General features: G+C 36.0%; 1 protein-coding gene across 1 annotated transcript in view; it reads right to left on the bottom strand.

Moving 5' to 3' along the window:
• The window catches only part of CrebA (Cyclic-AMP response element binding protein A), a 73,950-nt gene that overhangs the window by 48,599 nt on the left and 4,697 nt on the right, over positions 1 to 20,654 (bottom strand). The window contains exon 2 of the mRNA XM_017901275.1: positions 18,235 to 18,460. Within this exon, the coding sequence (XP_017756764.1) occupies positions 18,235 to 18,300 (66 nt within the window). The 5' untranslated portion in view covers positions 18,301 to 18,460. The remainder of the gene's footprint in view (positions 1 to 18,234; positions 18,461 to 20,654) is intronic.

The following is a 20,654-nucleotide window of genomic DNA, read 5'->3' as shown; positions in this document are numbered from 1 at the left end:
ACGTGGTACAGAGTTAAATAAAAAATATGAAAATTAAGAAACACAGGCATACATAAATAAGCAGCTTCATTGTGAGTACATCGTAACAGAAAACGCGATTTCTAACGTCGACACGATTTCTACGCGATTTCTGTATTAAGGCGAATCTTTTATTGACACAGGCAGGAAAATCTAACTCTAAAAGCGTCACGATTTATATATTTTAATGCTTTCAAATCTCCACTCTCCTCACAGAGAAAACATAAAACACGAAACACATAAATAAAAGGAAAAATAACATGTCGCATAAATCATCATCAAGTTAACACTATATTATCACCAACCTTCCTCTGCATAAAAAAAGAACGATAATTTCGAAACTTCGAAACACGTCGCCAAAAAAAAAAAGAATTATCAATTACACCGATAATTACTTCCTCCAATATAATTGCTTTCACTAGAAAAATAAAAATTGCGCTATAAAAATAATTCATCGATTATTCAGTATACCATATACATATATATCTACACTCGACATTTTTCCAACAATAGAAATATAAAATAATTTTCTTCCAAATTGAAATAAAAAAAAAAAAAATATTTTTCACTATCTCGTTGTAAAAACAGGTCTCTGTCCGACGAAAAAGCAACGACCTCGAGGCGATACGAGCCCCGAGGATTATCGATCACTCCCACGAAGCTAATTGCTCTCGACTGAAATCCAGAAAAAAGAAGAGAAAAAAGAAAAAAAAAGAAAAATAGGAAAAAATGGAACAGATCCAACGATTCATTTCCCCTCGGCTTCACCGTGCCCCATTTTCCCCGTCTGCCTCTTCTACCTATGGCAGCCGGTGTTTATCGTAGTCATAAAAAAGGAAGGAAAAAAAAGGGGGAAAAAGGAAGGAACATACGGAACGAGCGAGCCGCGATAAAGCAGACGTGAAATTACGCGCTCGCGTGTACACGCGCAGATAACGTGTTTTATCGCCGCCGGTTTTCCGTCGCGACGACTGCCCGACTTTTCCATTTTCCTCGCCATTAACCCCTTCCGCCCTTCGGAAGGTGTCGATCGCGCGTGACAACGGCTCCGGGGATCTTATCGGTCACCTCGTCCGCGAATTATCGCGATAAGCTCTGGATCTGCATGGGAGGACGACGTCGACGACGACGTTGGAAAGTTTTCGGCGCGATCAGGGCTTCGGGGGGCACTGCTGGCTGGGCGAAGGTATGTAACATCGAAGGAATCGTGATAGGAAGCGTGGTATGGTGACGATAAATGGCACCGTGGGCGTTGCGATGGGAGATACTGTCGGTGGAGATATGGTGGTGGTGATGTACTACAGCGCAACGAGTGTTATGTAGAATGGGGATTCCACGGTAATTTCATTTTGGGGGAAATTGGATGGTAATGTTATAGTAGGAATTGGTGGTGGTGATGTACTATAGAGCAATGAGTGTTATGTTGAATGGGGATTCTACGGTAATTCAATTTTAGGGAGAAGTGAATGGTAATGGTATAGTGGGAGTATGGTGTTGGTACATTATAGTGGAGTAAGTATTATGATAGTGTGTATAAATTAAATTTTGGTGGAAATATTATGGTAATGGTATAGTAGAAATTAGTGGTGGTGATGTACTATAGAGCAATAAGTGTTATGTAGAATGGGGATTCCACGGTAATTTCATTTTGGGGGAAATTGGATGGTAATGTTATAGTAGGAATTAGTGGTGGTGATGTACTATAGAGCAATGAGTGTTATGTTGAATGGGGATTCTACGGTAATTCAATTTTAGGGAGAAGTGAATGGTAATGGTATAGTGGGAATGTGGTGTTGGTATATTATAGTGGAGCAAGGATTATGATAGTGTGTATAAATTAATTTAATTTTGGAGGACATTTTATGATAATGATATAGTGGAAATATGGTGTTGATATATTATAGTAGGGCAAACATTATAGTAGCTTGTATAAATTAATTTAACTTTGTAGGAAATTTGATGGTAATGATATAGTGGGAATATAGTGTTGGTATACTATAGTGGAGCAAGCATTATAATAGCATGTACGTTAATTTAATTTCAAGGAAAACTGGATAGTAATGACATAGCGAGAATGTGATGTTGAATATACTATATAGGAATGAGTGTTATGTATAATGGTAATTGTACAGTAATTTAATTTTGAGGAAAATTGTATAGTAATGGTACAGTGTTGGTATATTACAGTGTGTACGTCAATTTAATTTTGGAGAAAATTGTGCGATAATAGTATAGTGATAATGTGGTATTGGTATATTATAGTACAACAAATATTATAATAGTGTCTGTACATTAGTATATTTTTGGTGAAAATTGTGTGGTAACAGAGTCGTAAAAATATGTTATTGGTATATTATAGTACAACAAGTATTATAATAGTATCTGTTCTGTAATTTAATTCTAGAGAAAATTGTATGGTAATAGGGTAATAAAAACATTGTGTTGCTAAATCAAAACCGTGTTAGTATTTTAATAGTGCTTCCACAGTACTTCAATCTAGATTTATCGGAGAACAAAATTGCATAGTAATAGCCAGTAATTAATTCAGCATTGTTTAACATCGAAATCGGTATAGTGTGTACATAACACTAATAGAATAATATCATTATTCCGATGTTATTGTAGCAGAGTGAAATATGTGGGATAACAGTGAAGTCGCAGAGTTCAATACAGTGTATCTCTAGATACAGTACTGCGGTAATATTATTACGGTAACAGCATTATAGTGATACGGTACAATGACTAAGGGGAATCTACTAGTCCCAATAGTTAAATTACCGTAATGTTATTCCAACTAAGGTGGCATAGAAATTGGCTGCAACAATATCCTCGCAAGAATAATTCAATACAGTGACGCAGTAATACATTGATAACGCGCTAATCACATCATTGCTACACTAGCAATAGTATTGCGTTAACGCGATATCACAGTGCCATTTATAATAAATATAAATTATCGCCATCGTTCTCCCACTCCACGCTAAAATAATAGAAATCCATCTAAAACGACAAATCCAAAAAATCCAAATGAACACATTGTTGACGAGTTAACTCGTCTTTTCCTGTCCAAACGTTGTTGACCAATAACGAGTTAACTCGTCATTGCACTTGCATTATCTATTTCAATTCATGAAACTCAGGGCGATATAGAATACTGCGTGTAAAAGTGAATTTAAAGATTGGATTACAAAATAATAGCTGGTGACACGACATAGTTTCCGTGTCAAGTTGCCGGTCAATACAGTGTTAACATTCTAAATAAAAAAAAGAAAATGGTTCAAAAATGAATTAAAAATTTTTCGATATAACCTAACCTTTAAAAATTACCTAACTCGAATCAATGGAACAGCGAAATATGCCATTGCATCGAGTAACCTGTGCCACAGGTACACGATAACTCTTTATCGCTCGAGTCCGCCCCTGCCCTCGCCGCCCCTAAACTGCTCGATACGCGATAATGTATCAACTATATCGTCGATTACAGCAACGGTATATCATACAGCCATGGCACGATTCGACTGAGCATTAGATGATGCTAAAAATATCGATCGCGGGATTCCTTCACACTACGGTCACTCTTGGATTCGGCGTATGATGCAATTTATCTTTTTTCCCTCGCCGCTCTGATCCACAATGCCCATCGTTGTTTCTGCAAACCACGGAACCTAAACACGAGTTTATCGGCGCGGTCAAATATTCCGACGGCTCTCTGCCGATCTCCCGACGAGTAGGACGCAGCGTGGCGAATGGGTGAGAGGTTAGGTAACCGAGCTTGAGAAATACCGATTCGACGATCATCCGGTCGATTTACACGCGTTCATTTCCCCGCGAAATGTTGACCGATCTGCGACGTTCGAGATATAATTTTAATCGCGAGTGCAACATCCAGTTGCGCAAAGAAATTGATTAGAAAGTAAACGCGCCCGATAGTAAACGGTACCGCGAGTCTGAGTATCTCCGTGGCGCCACTAGCGGCCGGCGCGAGAAGCTCGCGGGAGGACCAGCCTATGTTGAACCGTGTCTACGTTAATCGTCGAGCCTGCGGAAAGGTACATGATGAACGATCGCGTTTTATTTGCGTATCTGGGTAAGCGATATTTAATTACAGTCGTGTTACGGTCAATTGTAATTAACGATGTCCGTATCGAGGTTAGGAAAGAAGATTTCGCCCTTTCAGAGGCGATCCAATATGGAAGGTAGAAATCCCGCGATCCTTTGTAAGGGGAGGTTAAATGGAATCCAGCTCGTCATTTATCACAGGAATTTCGCGTCAAGGTGAAAAGCGGGAAAGTGAGGTTTATCGTTCGTACTCTAAGCCGTTTCACTCCGTAAACGTTTATGCCACTTCTCCGACTGACCTTTATTTCACAGAACATTCTGAGAATTGTTTATTCTGTTCGTTTTATTTTTATCACTTTTTAATTTTTCTTCTTTTCTAATTCGTTTGGTGAGAGAGATGAAAATATAGGGGAATTGGGGATTTTCGTGGGGAAGTTTTGGAATGAAATGAGAAGCTACCCCTTTGGGTTTCGTTCCACGAGAACTAGTCTACGAGCAATCGTAAATTGCTTTATCTGTTTCCTCCGATAGCACTCGAACAATGACTGATAAAAAAAGAGGAATAACAGAGGAAAATACCGTGGCCAAAGGAGAGGCAGCTCCTTCATCGAATTGTGGAATACATTTTAGAATTGTCGAGAGCGATAAAGAAATGTGCTGACACACTTTCACGAGTCTTTCAACGAAGGATCGCCTAATCGAAGGTTTACTAGTCCCCAAACTCGGTATTATTGAACAGTTCGTGCTATGCACGTATTACAGAACGTTTTAAGCTTTTCAATCTAAATATTGACAAATCCTCGAGATTTCGATTACTAAAAATTCGTGATTTCTCGAAGCTCGTCGATCTCAAAATTATTGGGTCCTTAAAAATAAAAATATCCCATTTACAAATTCGTGACTATTAAATTCTGAAGATAGAAATTGAGGATGTTACGAATTTAAGGTAAATGAATCCACAAAAATTAGGAATTCAAATTCTACAAACTCGAAATTGTGGAATTTTGAAAGATTGGAAATTTAATAATTGGAAATTCAAGATTATTTAATTTCTAAGTATGAAAGATTGGAAAATGGGAAATTTTGAATGTTCAGATAATCAGAATTAAGTTATTGCTAAATTTTTCGATATTTAAATTTAATTCTTAAAATTCTGAATTCTTGAAATAAAAATTCGTGGAGTATCTAATAAAAGTTTGAACTTCTAGACCTGCTTATCTCCGGAGGTTACAAAATTTCGAATCGAAACACGTGGCTGCCAGAAGGCACGTACTCATGTTTTCGACCGTGATAAATATGTGTATCGGTAAGTTATTAGCAAGTGTATATTATGAAAATCAACGGGTTCTTAATTGTAAGGTTCGGTATGAAAATTAGCAGATAGATTGATCGAGCAACTGGTTCGTTGTCGGTTAATGGAACACGAAAGATGGAAAGATTTCATTAACGACAAGGTGAAATTATTTTTGATATGATAGTAAAATGTGTTTTACGATTCGGGGTACTGAATAGTGTCATAGGTAGAGTTTACAAAAAGAAAAAAGGAAGAAATAATTTGTTCACGAAGCAGCAACCGTTATCTATACAGACAGGCACAGCTATCTTGGTGTCCTTGCAAGAACATTTGTGGATAACTATCGTGCCAATAAGAGACACCTTAAAAAGCGAAAAAATGTTCAGCTTATAGCTTCGCAAATAATGACACTGTCCCTGTTAAGCAATGAATAGAAAATAACATAAACGGATCGCAATAAAAATAGACATTTTCCTGTTATTCCAGTTTTCTTTGAAATATTCAATTCTGGAATATGTGAATTTTAGAACTTCCGAATTCTTCAATCGTCAAACTTTTAAATTTACGAATTATCGAATTATTGAATTCTTTAATTTTCGAATTTTCTAGTTATCGAATTTTCGAATGATCGAATTATCGAATTACCAAATTTTCAAACTTTGGACTTTTCTAATTACCAAATTATCGAATTACCAAATTTTCAAATTCTGGACTTTTCTGATTATCGAATTATTGAATTATCAAATTACCAAATTTTCAAACTTTGGACTTTTCTAATTACCGAATTATCGAATTACCAAATTTTCAAATTCTGGACTTTTCTAATTATCGAATTATTGAATTATCAAATTACCAAATTTTCAAACTTTGGACTTTTCTAATTATAGAATTATCGAATTACCAAATTTTCAAACTTTGGACTTTTCTAATTATCGAATTATCGAATTACCAAATTTTCAAACTTTGGACTTTCTAATTATCGAATTATCGAATTACCAAATTTTCAAACTTTCGAATTACCAAATTTTTGAATTATCAAATTTTCGAATTATCACATTTTTAAATTTTCTAATTATCGAATTTCCCAATTTTCCAATTCCCAACTTTCCATTTTTCCACTTTACTAGATTTGAAATTCACAATTTAAAATCCCTCGATTAAAAAAATTAAAAATTTCTTAATTCGTAAATTTTGTCTTCAACCTTACTCAATCTCCCAAAAGATTCTGAATATCATTCAAAAGCGCACCGCACCTGCGAAAATTTGAACCATCTATCATTTCCAATTGCAACCGAAAACATACCTGTTTGCTGTCTTTGGAAAATGCAACTTCTGATCGCTAATGATTCCGTGAAATCGTAGGACCCAATAACATTTCCGCTTTCCAAAAGAGGGGAAACGCGAGGATATCCGGAAGAGGATGAATGGGAAACGTGTCGCTAACGCGAAACACGCGCGTTCGACTTTCAAGGAAAAAGCCGATCCACGACATCTAGATCCTAGAAGGCAGCGGACATTAGAGGCCACGGTACGGTGAACTCCTCGCGAACAACCTTCATCCTTTCCAATTTGTTCCTACGGCTTGTACTGATGCGTGACAGCGATCAAGGAAGCGAGACCAGCGTAAAAAACGCGCGTACGGTCGACGGGAATGCTGAATGAACACGCTACCTATCAACGAAACGAACCGGGACCGTTCTCATTGCAGCCTCGGCTAAATAAATCCGCAACTAACTCCGAATAGCTTAACATAAATAACACAATAATTGCCCAGACAGTTTGGTTAAACAATCCTGGTTAAACAATCCTTCCAATTGTCCACTATAATAAATAATCGTTAAATAATAATAATCGCTTGAATATTTTGTAATTATACAGGGTGTCCCAAAGAAATGTATACACACTTTGCTTATATATTGATTATAAATAAATTATATTTATATCATAATAAATTAATATAAATTAGAAAGAATATGGTATTACAGTGTGTATACGTATTTTTGGGACACCCTGTATTATATAACTAATTTCAAACAGTATGGTGCACGTAGTTAACATAATAATTGCCCCGACAGTTTGGTTAAACAATCCTGATTAAACAATCCTTCCAATTGTCCACTATAATAAATAATCGTTAAATAATAATAATCGTTTGAATATTTTGTAACTATACAGGGTGTCACAAAGAAATGTATACACACTTTGCTTATATATTAATTATAAATAAATTATATTTATATCATAATAAATTAATATAAATTAGAAAGAATATGGTATTACAGTGTGCATACGTATTTTTGGGACACCCTGTATTTTATAACTAATTTCAAACAGCATGTTGTAAGTAATTCTGTTATTTAAATAGCATAATATGGATGCATAACGATTGTTCAAGACCTAATATAGGTTTTATGATAATTGTTTAAATATTTTCCACCGATTGTAAGAGTAGTATAAGAAGGTAAATGAGAGAGTAATTACTTAGGAGTTAATTACTAATTACCGATTCAGGATGACGTAAGTACGATTTTATAACGAAGGAATAATTTATGAAAATATGGAATAATATTTAAGTAAACGTATTAATATAATATTGAAGGATTTTATTTCATAAGGAGCATGATATCCGAGCACTTTACTTCATGAGGAGTATAATTTTGATTAGGGGAACGAGGGTGGTACATGATGGATAGGTGTGTTAATTCAGGAGGAAGTGGAAGAAGGGGAGGAAAATAAAATGGCGGCGTGGAAGATTTATTCATTTAGTATTTTCCTATGACTGAGTAGCCATTAAACAGAATACTCTATTATTCTATTCCACTCTATTATTATCCACTATATCCTATAGCGTATTCTATTATTATCCATTATTTTCCATGGTATGCTCTATCATTAGCTAGCACATTTTATCGTACTAAAATATTTTGTAGTAAAATATAAAGGCTCTATATATACATATGCTATTTCCAATTATCGTGAAATTCGTAATTTTTCAATTTTCGAAATTCTCAGTCAAATTTTTCAGTGTCCAATTAAAATACTTAGCAACGAAAAATTAATTTTTAAAAGTCCAGCTAAAATTTTCCATTGCTCAATTATAATACTTAGTAAGGAAATACAAAACGTCACGAAAAATTAATTTTCAAAATTCCAGGTAAAATTTTTCACTATGCAATTACAATACTTAGCAACGAAAAATTAATTTTCAAAATTCTCAGTAAAATTCATCACTGCTCAATTAAAATACTTAGCAACGAAAAATTAATTTTAAAAATTCCATGTAAAAATTTTTCACCACTCGATTAAAATATTTAGCAATGAAAATTTAATTTTCAAAATTCTCATTAAAATTTTTCACCACTCAATTAAAATACTTAGCAACGAAAAATCAATTTTCAAAGTTCCCACTAAAATTCTTCGCTGCTCAATTAAAATACTTAACAACGAAAAATTAATTTTCAAAATTCCCACTAAAATTCTTCGTTGCTCAATTAAAATACTTAGCAATGAAAAACTAATGTTCGAAATTCTCAGTAAAATTTCTCACCGCTCAATTAAAAGACCTAGCAAGGAAATTCAAAATGAGACACGAAATGAATGAATTTATTTCGCATAATTGTGAATTTAGACCAACTCTAGCGATACTCGATATCTTTCCTTCCCTAGATTCGGCCAAGGACTAAAGGAGGATCGTTTAATACCCCAGTAAATTTCTAAATATTGGACGTTGCACTGAGAACCGGTCGATAAAGGCACGTCCACATCGTAAAATAAGCTAAAGATCAAGGATACGCGAAAAAATATATAATTCCTTTTTTGTCACTGGACGCATTTAGATAGCGACGTAACGGAATTGGTGACATGAATTATGCACGGCCTGAATAAATAAACGATAAATCGATAAATAAACAAAATATCAAAGAGTGCAATTCTATCGCTATCACCGACAAATGCATCAGTAACCCACGCTTCCTCCAATTCGCGTATCGCAAAAATTCTTATCAACAAAAGGCGGAAAAAGGAAAAATCGATTCGCAATTTATTCCATTCAGGATACTATCAGTGTACTTTTATAAGAGTGTGAGTGTTGGTTTGATATATACGAATAAGAATGAGTTAAAATAAGCGAAAGTCATTTAGGATGATATAAATATAACATATGCGAGTGGAATCTAGTATGAATGTTGTTAAAAAATGTTTAAAAGAATGTACAAACATTTAGAACACATAGAATAAAACAGTTACATGAGAATCGTCATAAAATAAACATGTGTTAACCCTTTGCACTCGCGAGGCGCCTTTCAGTCGCCATTTGATAAAATTTCGAAGCTCGATATTAATTAATATATCAAATTTAAAACAACGAAACAGTCTGCGAGGTATCGAAATGAAATAATTCTACGTGTTAATTATCATGCGATTTTTTATTGACTGCTTGAAAAAGTATTGTCAGCTTTATAGCAGAAAATTTTTCAACTCGAACCCTTCTTTAGCCAAAATTTGTCGAGCGCAAAGGGTTAAATATTTTTAGGATCTAAATTAATTAATTTTTGTATGAAATCATTATAAGTTATAGATAGATAGTTGTTATATATAGGAAGTATATATATACTGCACAAAAAATATCATTAGCAGAAAGTTTTTCAACTCGTACCCTTCTTTAACCAAAAAATCATCGAGTGCAAAGGGTTAATAAGAATTAGAAAGAGAGAGAAAAGAATTTTCAAGATAGAGTCAATCTTTGTGTTTAAAATAATTTATTGAGAATTCTTTTTGATATTTAAATATTATTATCTAACTATGTTAAAAAACGTGGGAAATATTGGTAATTAAAAATTATGCACGTCGAAAAATTATTCGTCCACGTTGAATGTCACTCGATCTGGTTACACTCTATCGTTCGTAGATACTATCGGAAGATTAATTATTATCTTAATACCTCCTGCTTCTCGCTAACGTCTGTATCGATTGTAACGATCTTAACGCTATCGATAAAAACGAGATACGAATTAATCGTGAAAAATCTGGGCTCGTAATGAATATTCACGTACGCTACTTATAGCCTGTATCCGTATCTTGTATTCAAATAAGCGGTGAAAATAAATGGGCACGTAGGAAGGAGGTGAAATAAATGGCGAATGAATATGAAAATAAAATACAACGAAAGGTGGAAATGTTACAAAATGTTACGTAAGAGCGAGAGAAATGGTACGAGGAAGGTTGTTATCGTTATCGGAATTCGGCAGTGTATTGTCGTGCGTTGTAAAACTCGTTAGAAGGCGATAAATGCCGAGAATATACCCGGCGAAATATGGACGCAGCAGAGAGAACGATTCCGTAGTATCGCGAGCGTTGCTTCCTCCTCAGCTACGTGTTTCCGCTCGTGAACTCGGAGCACGGTCGCTTCCGGTTTTTGCACCAAAAACCAGCCAACCACGACATTCCTCGTAGTGGCTGCCGCTGACACGACGCCATGCTCCGACTTATCGCTAGCCTAATTAGATTAGATACTTAATCGACGGTCACTGAATACGGAAGACACTGCCCTCGGAAAAGGAACTTGGTGTAACTCGCGTGAAATCGAAATCGGTTAGACTAATTTTCCTCGATAGTGAGATTAATTCGATAATGATACGAATTCGGTACATGTCGGGTTAAGGTGTCTTACGGAAAATTCGGAAAATCGATATATCCACTTAAAGTATTTCTTGGAAAATTGGGAAAATCGATATATCGACTCAAGGTATTTCTTGGAAAATTCGGAAAATCGATACAGTCGGTGTAGAGCATTTTTTCGGAATATTCGGAAAACTTATATATCTGGTGTAAAGTATTATTCGGAAAACTTGGAAAACTTATATGTAGTGTAAAGTATTTTTCGGAAAATTCGGAAAACTCATATATCTGGTGTAAAGTATTATTCGGAAAACTTGGAAAACTTATATGTAGTGTAAAATATTTTTCGGAAAATTCGGAAAACTCATATATCTGGTGTAAAGTATTTTTCGTAAAATTTGGAAAACTTACATGCGGTGTAAGGTATTTTTCGGAAAATTCGGAAAACTCATATATCTGGTGTAAAGTACTTTTCGGAAAATTTGGGAAACTCATATACCCGGTATAAGAAATTTCTCGGAAAATTAGGAAAACTTATATATATGGTGTAATGCATTCTTTTGGAAAATCTATAACTCGAATATATCGACTCAAGGTATTTTCCGGAAAAGTGACAAAGCCGATCTGTCTGCTATAAAGTATTTTCCGGAAAATTCACAAAGTCGATCTGTCGACTGTAAAGTATTTTTTGGGAAACCTGTAACTCGAATATATCGACTCAAGGTATTTCTCGGAAAATTCCCAAACCCTATGTATCGGCTGTAAAATAATTTTCGGAAAACCTACAAATGGAACACATCGACTGAAGATATTTTCCGGAAAATTCCCAGTGCAGAGGTATCGGCTGTAAAACACTATGAGGATGAAGGTTAGTCAAGACCCAGTTTCCTGTATCGTGGATTCGCGTCAGGGTGGAACGAAGCTTTCCACGTTCAACTGGAGCGCAGTCGATTTCGCAGCCGCCATTGCTTCAGGCCGCATGAGTCCTTGGCGACTCGTACCCCAGTTTTGCAGCAATTTGGTACATGCGATACGTCCCACATCGTTTTAAATTGTCACAGACGTGTCGCTTGCACAACGATCGCGTTAAAAATAGCGATGTCAGGAAACAGTAATGGAAGAAATCAAAGAAACCACTTTTGACCCCTCGAGAAACCACTGACTCTACTTCGATATACTGTGCTTCCATTTTAACCTCCATGCACCTTCGCCACTGTACCTCCTTAATTTTCCATACACATTTCTCGCACTCAAATTGGCCAAGTTTGACGAAACCCCTGAACCTCAAAAAATTTTTTTAGGAGATGCTGCTTATACCAGCATAAAATTTGAACCTTTCTCTTCAATTTGAATACAAAATTAGGTTGCTGCCATTTTTCTTCACCAAGTTACACCAATTTAAAGCAACCATATATTCGGCCAGATAAAATGCTCTAATCTCTGATTAATAAAACGTTAATTAATACCTATACCAATGTCTAAAATTAATACCTCCAATTTTCTATTGGAAGTAAATCGACGATGATAAAAAATATTTTATTTTAGCTTCAATTTCAAAATCAGATGGATTTTTAATCGAATAAAATTATTTCTCTAGAATTAATCTCTAATTAACGAAATACTAATTAATATGAAGAATACGATTCGAGGTGATCGAGAAAGTTCTATTCTGCAGCTATTTTTTGATATTTCTGTGCAGGTCGGGTGCTAGGATTTCACCTTGATCTCAGGATCTACCGTGAAAGCCTTGGAATAAGTTGGTACGTAACTCGACGAATTTCGGTTGCCAACCGAACCTTCTTCACAACAAATCTCTGTCCGTAATAGAAACTGAAAGGCAATCTGTGCCTCGTGATGGCTCGTCATATTTGGGGGAGGGGGTCAATCCCCTTTTACTCCATTACGTCATCTCTTAGACGGTATTGTAGAGGCGTGTACACTTTCCAGCGAGCGAAGTCGTTAAACTTAACGGTGATCACCGCGGGAAAAGTCCGCGTCTGTTGTTCTGTTGAACGAAGACGAGCCGAAGGTATGTACGGTTACACGGAATCGGGGACCCGGCTCAAACTTGGCTCAAACTCGACTCAAACTTGGCTCAAACTCGGCTCAAACTTGGCCCAAGTCTAATCTCCGACTCGATCTTCCTGTATCTTACATGGCGATCTGAAATGGGGAAAGCACGGTTTGGAAATATGTATGTACACGAACCAGTCAAGGTCTAAACTTAACCCAAACCTCGTCAAACTAATTCAAGCCTGCTATATACGAAGGACGAATAATTGTAGAAAGGATTTAACGTAATTTAAAATTTTTATCGTGTCAAACTAATTCAAACCTACTACTTTTTGTAAGAAATAATAGAAAAATATTGAACGTGCATAATTTAGAAATAGACGAATGAATCGCAGCTCAAACTAAACTCAAACTTGGTCAAATTGATTCAAACCTTCTATACCAGTAAGTATTTTTTTCAAACCTACTACTTTTTGTAAGAAATAATAGAAAAATATTGAACGTGCATAATTTAGAAATATACGAATGAATCGCAGCTCAAACTAAACTCAAACTTGCTCAAATTGATTCAAACCTTCTATACCAGTAAGTATTTAGAGTAATATGTAAATTACTTAGCATATGAGCAAAATTCGAATAATTGAATGAGGAGTACATAATTTAGAGATAGACGAATTAATCGCAGTTCAAACTAAACTCAAACTTGGTCAAATTGATTCAAACCTTCTATACCAGTAAGTATTTAGAGTAATATGTAAATTACTTAGGATATGAGCAAAATTCGAATAATGGAATGAGGAATACGTCATTTAGAAATAGACGAATTAGTTCAAAACGAGTTCAAACTTCCTCAAACTAATTCAAACCTACTGTATAATAAATTTAATATTATTTCGCACAAATAATGAAAAGATATGAACTGAGAAATAAATAATTTAAAAATGTACGAACTACTTACAATTCAAATTTCATTCAAACTTCGTCAAACCAATTCGAACCTTCTGTCCTACATATAATAAAATGATAAAGTAAGCTTTATTTTCGGAATGAAAATAAAATTCAAACTTAACTGAAACATTGCTCATCGTACATAACACAGAGTAGTACGAGAATAAATAAATTATTAAAAAATACAGCAGTCGTTCAAACCTCACATTCCCTCTCTCGATTTCAGTATCACGAAACATCATTATCGTTTAACACTTTCACATATGCCAAGTTCTTCGCTTTCCTAACACCTTTCCCTAAAGTGTTTTGCTTCAGATGCTACCTGTTTGAAAACTTGCTTTTCAAATTATCTCGTACGAAGAGCAAGGTGATTCGCAATAATAACACTGGAATAAAATCGAGTTTATCCACTCTTATGCTCTTCGTACATCTTCCCGTTATCTTACAAAATGACGTAATTTTATGTCATGAATGTATCAGCTTCTCAGAAACTACATGACTGACCTCGATCAAGTTGATCACATAGATCCACGCTCGCAGCAAAAATCCCTGTACCAACAAAAATCTCAAATCGCAAATCTCGACGAAGGTAAATCAAAATTAAACAATCTAAATCCTTTTTGACAAAATTTCTGAGTCCAATATAGAATAAAACTACACCGTATAATGCGTGGACTTGATTTTATTAGTGTGAATGCAAGTGTGTGAGGTCGAGTAATGGCACGAATGTAGATATGTATGTTTATAGAAGTGCGAGTGGAAGATCCAGAATGTTGTGCAGTTGCTATGAATCAGTGTCAATATGTTATAAGGAAGTTCAGTTTGTTATAAGAAGCGTGAGAATGAACAATTATGATATAATACCTGTGTAAATTATAATTTTATAATAAATATACGATTGTTATACAACAAACTCACATAATGAACCAATAATTCGATAATAAAATTTGGTCTCACAGTGTGCAGTAAAATAAATTATCCCGCAATTAGGTGCTCGATTTTAATAACCACCGTGTGCCGAAAATAATTTGACCCTCTTTCACGGTAATCCCGTGTACTTAACACACTACCGTTAGAGAGTCTCGAAACTCGTTCCTCGAGTCGACCCTCGTTTTATGGAGATCTATGTATATTAAAGACAGACCGCTCGTTAACCCAGCGATCCAGAATTCGCAGACGCGACCGGTTATTTTTACGAACACCGTTTCGCATCGGCTTCCTGCCGGCGTTATCTCGATTATTTCTCGTTGCATAAGGTCACGTATGAAAATCGCGACACCTTTCGTCCCCGCTGTATAATCGAGCCTCATGTCCGGGACACGTGAAGCCGCGGGATAGGAGGTTACGTGAGCATTCGTCGTCGTGATTGCTCGTCATTATCATCGCGGGTAATTAAAATGGCCGGGATCCTGGGTGTCGCGGGTCGTTGAAGAGCCAGGTAAGAAGGGAACGAAGTAAACGACGACGACAAGGTGACACGGTGCAACACGAGCGATATGGGGTCGCTAGCCCCTTGACTATGGCAGATTTTGATACGCAGCGGCCGTACCATACGGCAGGAATTCAGTTACGATGTGCGCCATTTTTGTGAAAACAAGCGCCCTCCGTGTCAGAAAGCCAAATTACGTCGGCGCCTATAGGTGCCCTGCGTGTCACAAACGCAAAATTTCTAAGGGCCCATAGGCGTCCTCCGTGTCACAAACCCAAAATTTCTAAGCGTCTATAGGTGTTCTATGTGTCACAAACGCAAAATTTCTAAGGGCCCATAGGCGTCCTCCGTGTCACAAACCCAAAATTTCTAAGCGCCCATAGGCGTCCTCCGTGTCACAAACGCAAAATTTCTAAGGGCCCATAGGCGTCCTCCGTGTCACAAACGCAAAATTTCTAAGCGCCTATAGGCCCCCATAGTAGCCAAGGGGTTAATAAAGATTCCATGGTCGAAGGGGACACGGGTCGTTAAGGGAGCGTCGCGGAAAGGGGACGACGGGTCAAGTGGCAAGGAAATTACGCGATGAATATTCGATAAGGAGCTGGAATTCCGTCGAGGTTCCGTTGAGCAACAATTAGCGAACGGTAACTCGGCTATCGACGAGGGGAAAGAGCCATACACACACGACAAGCGACGAGAAAGCGGCCATAGTGACTAATACACAGTTGTAAACACGATGCAAATGACGCAACCATGCGAATCGGGACGAATCATGTCGGACAAATGGACACACTCCGGGTAAATATTGATCATCGATGGTTCATCCCTTTTGTGACGTTGGAATACGTATATTAGGAGAGGGACAAAGGTATATATATTAGGAGCGTCCAGGTTCTACGAGTACGTTAATGAGGCTCGTGGAGTATGCTAACAACCCGTGCTTTAGAGATGGAGATGTTAGAGATTAAGATAAGGACAGGATTTGTACGAGGGGAGAGGTTAAGCGAGTACTTTGGACAAAGGCGCGGCGACTGACCATCCCTCTAGCGGTGAACAGAGGAAGCTCGCTATTGGTACATTCTCTTACTCGGGTTATGCAATTTTGTGCCTAAGTTTGGATATTATTGCGACGTTTTATGATAAAAAAAGAAGAAATTAACGAAAGTTTTAGATGTTATCTTCCTATTAGGATGGGGAATAATTTGAGTGAAAAATTGTGTCGATTCGCGAGGAAGATTTTAATTTGCGGAATTAAAAGTTTTGTAGGTGACGAGGTTAAATGGTTTTAAGAGGGCGGAGGAGGAAGGAAGATCGTTATAATTTTCTCGCTTGTTCGCACTGAAAAATGCAAATGTGGGCGCGTAGGGGTGACAGGCTGTTTATACAGGTGAATAAACTGACACTAATATGTGTAGCCTTTTACGCTTGTACACTAAGCGTCTCTCGTTCAACGGTACCATACCCGACGAATACATGCTCCGTGTGGATATAAAGAATATTTCTTTCACTAAGTTTGCGAAGAATAACTGAACCGTAATGAAACAGTCTGCTCTTTCTTTTCATTTATTTCGTAGAGCGATTATACGCAACGAGATATTCCATTATAATTACATAAGCTTCGCCGTAGAGGAAAAAATAGCCGCGATTGATTAATTATCATGTTGTACAGTTGCGGAATTAAAACATAATGTACGTTCATGGACTCGTGAGTATTTCTAACAATTCAGACCAATTCCAATGTTAATATCTCAGTTAACTGTTCGCGGTGTCTGAAAATTCGTAGCTTCGAAGATTCGAAGATTCGAAAGTTCAAAGACTCGATAATTCGATGATTCATACACGCTAAAATTGGCAAACCCAAAAATTAAAAAAATTAAAAAATTCGGAGATTCGAAACTTCGAATAGAAAATTCCACGATTCAAAAATTGAAAAATTAAAAAATTGAGGGGTTAGAAAATTAAAAAATTCGAAGATCCGAAAATTTGAGAATCTAAAAATTCTAAGGAACAAGAATTAAAAAATTTAAAAATACAAAGATTAAAAAATTTGAGAACAAAAATTTCAAGGCTTAAAAATTTGCAAATTTAGAAATATAAGATTTGGAAACGTGAAAACCCAAAAATTCCAAGAATCAAAAGCTCAAAAATCCGAAAATTCGGAGACTCAAAATTTAAAAGGCACCGAAATTTGAAAATACAAAAATACAAAGCTTCACAAGTTCAAAAGCTCAGAATTCGAAGACACGGAAACTGGACGATTCAAAAACCTAAAATATCCAAAAAAAATCAGAGAAACTCGAAATTGTGAATCTCCATAAATCATACCTGACCTGCAGCACCGATGTTAGCATTTGCAATTAATCTTCGCGAGGGATCGGCATCGATATTACAATTCCCTGGGTACCGGCGTTACTCCGCGGCTCGGATAACCTAACCCAGCAACTTTCTTTTCTAAAATGTCAATTGCACCCGACGAGTCAATAGCAAAAGATACTTGTGAACGCCGACGGCGGTTCCAGAAAACGTAAGAAGCGAAACGCTGCTCGGCGCGGCCAATCTCCGTATCCATCTGTAGGAACCGTGGCGGGCTAATTACACGTTAACAAGCTTCGACAATGCGATCCGTTGGCGGTAGCAGGAAGCAGAAACACGCGTCCCGGGGATTTTTCTTCGACGCCCGTTTCCTTTCGTTCGTTCACCGATCGAAAACGAACGCTTTCTCGTGCCGCGAGAATGGAACACGTGAGAGAAACAGACTATGTCCAGCTTCACGTATGGCGCTTCAACACGCGCGGATTGCAACCACGATCGCTGGTAACATGGAGGAAAAGAGAAAATAGCAGCAGGCTGTACTCACCGGTTCTGAGAGGTAGGACTCCCACAATTCCCTAAGGTCGCTGCTTCCCACGTCGTAGAATTCCATGATCCTATGCTCGCTCGATCGTTCCTAGTGCCGTTCCGTTGCCAGTCAATGGATCGCCGTACAGTCTGCCCATGGAGGATAAAGAGTATCAGAAGAACACGGACACGATCTCTCCTCGAGGATCCATTGTCTTCCAAGGATACCGGCAGGCCGACGCTTTCTGAAGGCAAAACGTTCGCCAGAGTTGAACGATCGGTATATAATACCGCTCCAAAGTAGCTCGGGATTCCTTTATTTTTTTATCGCACATCTTTGTCGCTATAGCGTATATAGTACTTTCAATTTGCTGTTTCCTATTTAATTTTATTTATTCCTTTGTCTTTATTTCTTGTTCGTTTTTCGAAAGATTTGGTTTTTCTAGTTACTTTTAGTATTATAGGGAGATTTGTTTAGAAATCTTTTTATTTATTTTTACCGACTGCACGATATTTGTTTGTTTATTTTTATTTATTTTTATTGTTATTTCGAATTTTGTTTATCTTTGAAAGATTTGACTTTTCTAGTCATTTTTATTATTATAGGGAGATTTGTTTAGAAATCTTTATATTTATTTTTACCGACTGCACGATATTTGTTTGTTTATTTCTATTTATTTTTATTGTTATTTCGAATTTTGTTTACCTTTGAAAGATTTGACTTTTCTAATCATTTTTATTATTATAGGGAGATTTATTTAGAAATTTTTTTACTCATTTCTACCGATGTCATGATATTTATTTGTTAATTTTTATTTATTTTTATTGTTATTTCGAATTTTGTTTACATTTGAAGGATTTCGTTTTGTGGTCAGTTTCTTTTTATTATAGAGAAGTTTGTTTAGAAATTTCTTAATTTATTTCTACCGATTTCACGATGTTTATTTGTTTATTTTTATTTACTTTTATTGCCATCTCGAATTTTGTTTACGTTTAAAGGATTATCGTTTTTATTACAAGGAGATTTATATAGACATTTGTCATTTATTTTTATTGATGTCGCGATATTTGTTTATTTATTTTTGTCGATTTTTATAGCTATTTCGAATTTCGTTTATTTTTCAAAGGATTCGATTATGGGTTAATTAATATTTTTACCTTGACGTTTATTTATGTATTGATTAGCTATTTCTATTGTTATCGTACTTTCGTCTATTTTTTAATATTAGACCTACTATGACCGGTGGATGGAAAAATGAAAGAAGCTTAAAAATTAAAAAAGAAAAAGAATTAAAACAGAAGAAATATTGAAAAATTGATTATTAAACATATAATACATACAAAATTGTATACCAAAGCAAAATCATTGAATGGGGAATATTTAATGGGAAATTTGCAAAGTCTAAAATTAGTTGAAGAAAAATTAAAAAATTTTTATGGTAATATTTAATGGAAAATTTGCAAAGTCTAAAATTAGTTGAAGAAATAAGTAATAAAATCAGAAGAATATAATTATTCTATATTAATCTTCCGTATTAACTTAAAATATTAAAAATATTCGAAATACGTTGGAAAACATTTTGACATGCACGAGAAATATGATACATACGTTCATAAATTAAACAGAAGCTTACACTACCAATCGTAGCAACTTTCGATAGACAACTGAAATTTATAGTTTACTGACTGCAGAAGAAAACACCGGTAAGTACAAACTCTCCGTATATAAAACTCGCCTTAATGGTTAACACAAATCTCTCTAACTATCCTTCATGCTCCGATCGTATTAATTTAAATCCGACAAAATATCCGAGAAAACGCTTGAAAATGCCGTGGAAACGTAATCCCCCAAACACATAAATTAAACAGAGACACACTTTCAATTTTAAAAACTTTTAATAGACAATTTAAATTTATAGCTCACCGAGTCCGCAAGAAAATAGCAAGTGCAAGCTCTCTCTATATATAAAATTCGTGTAATACTTAATGCAAATCTCTCCAGTCGCCTACATACACACAAATGCATTTCCGTGACTAAAATTGACTCCATTTCCGCGTATTCCATCGCGATCGCTTCCAATTAACCATCGGACGTGTCACTGATAATTTACAACGGTCATTAATTTTCCTCCTTTTTCCCTCTTTTTTCTATTTTTTCCTTATCTCTATATGGGTCAATGGCGACTGGGACTTTTTCTGTATCACTTACAATTAGTTTCCAAGTTTTTCCTTCGTTCGGAAGTCAAAGGCGCAGAAAAATGGCCGAAGAGAAATTGAATGGATAATTTCCACGCGGATGGACGAGTGGTAACGCGTTGCGAGCATGCTTCGGCATTTAATACGTTCTGTTGTTCTAGCGTTGCAACGCGATGCAACGACTGCACCGAGGCTTGTTGCACACTGTAACGAGATCAATGGACCTGTCCGTACGAGTTAACT

Source organism: Eufriesea mexicana, unplaced genomic scaffold (assembly GCF_001483705.2).
Source record: "Eufriesea mexicana isolate 0111107269 unplaced genomic scaffold, ASM148370v2 scaffold1596, whole genome shotgun sequence".
Classification (NCBI taxonomy): domain Eukaryota; kingdom Metazoa; phylum Arthropoda; class Insecta; order Hymenoptera; family Apidae; genus Eufriesea; species Eufriesea mexicana.
The sequence above is the reverse complement of the archived record's forward strand: the minus strand, read 5'-3'. Positions and strand labels throughout refer to the sequence as shown.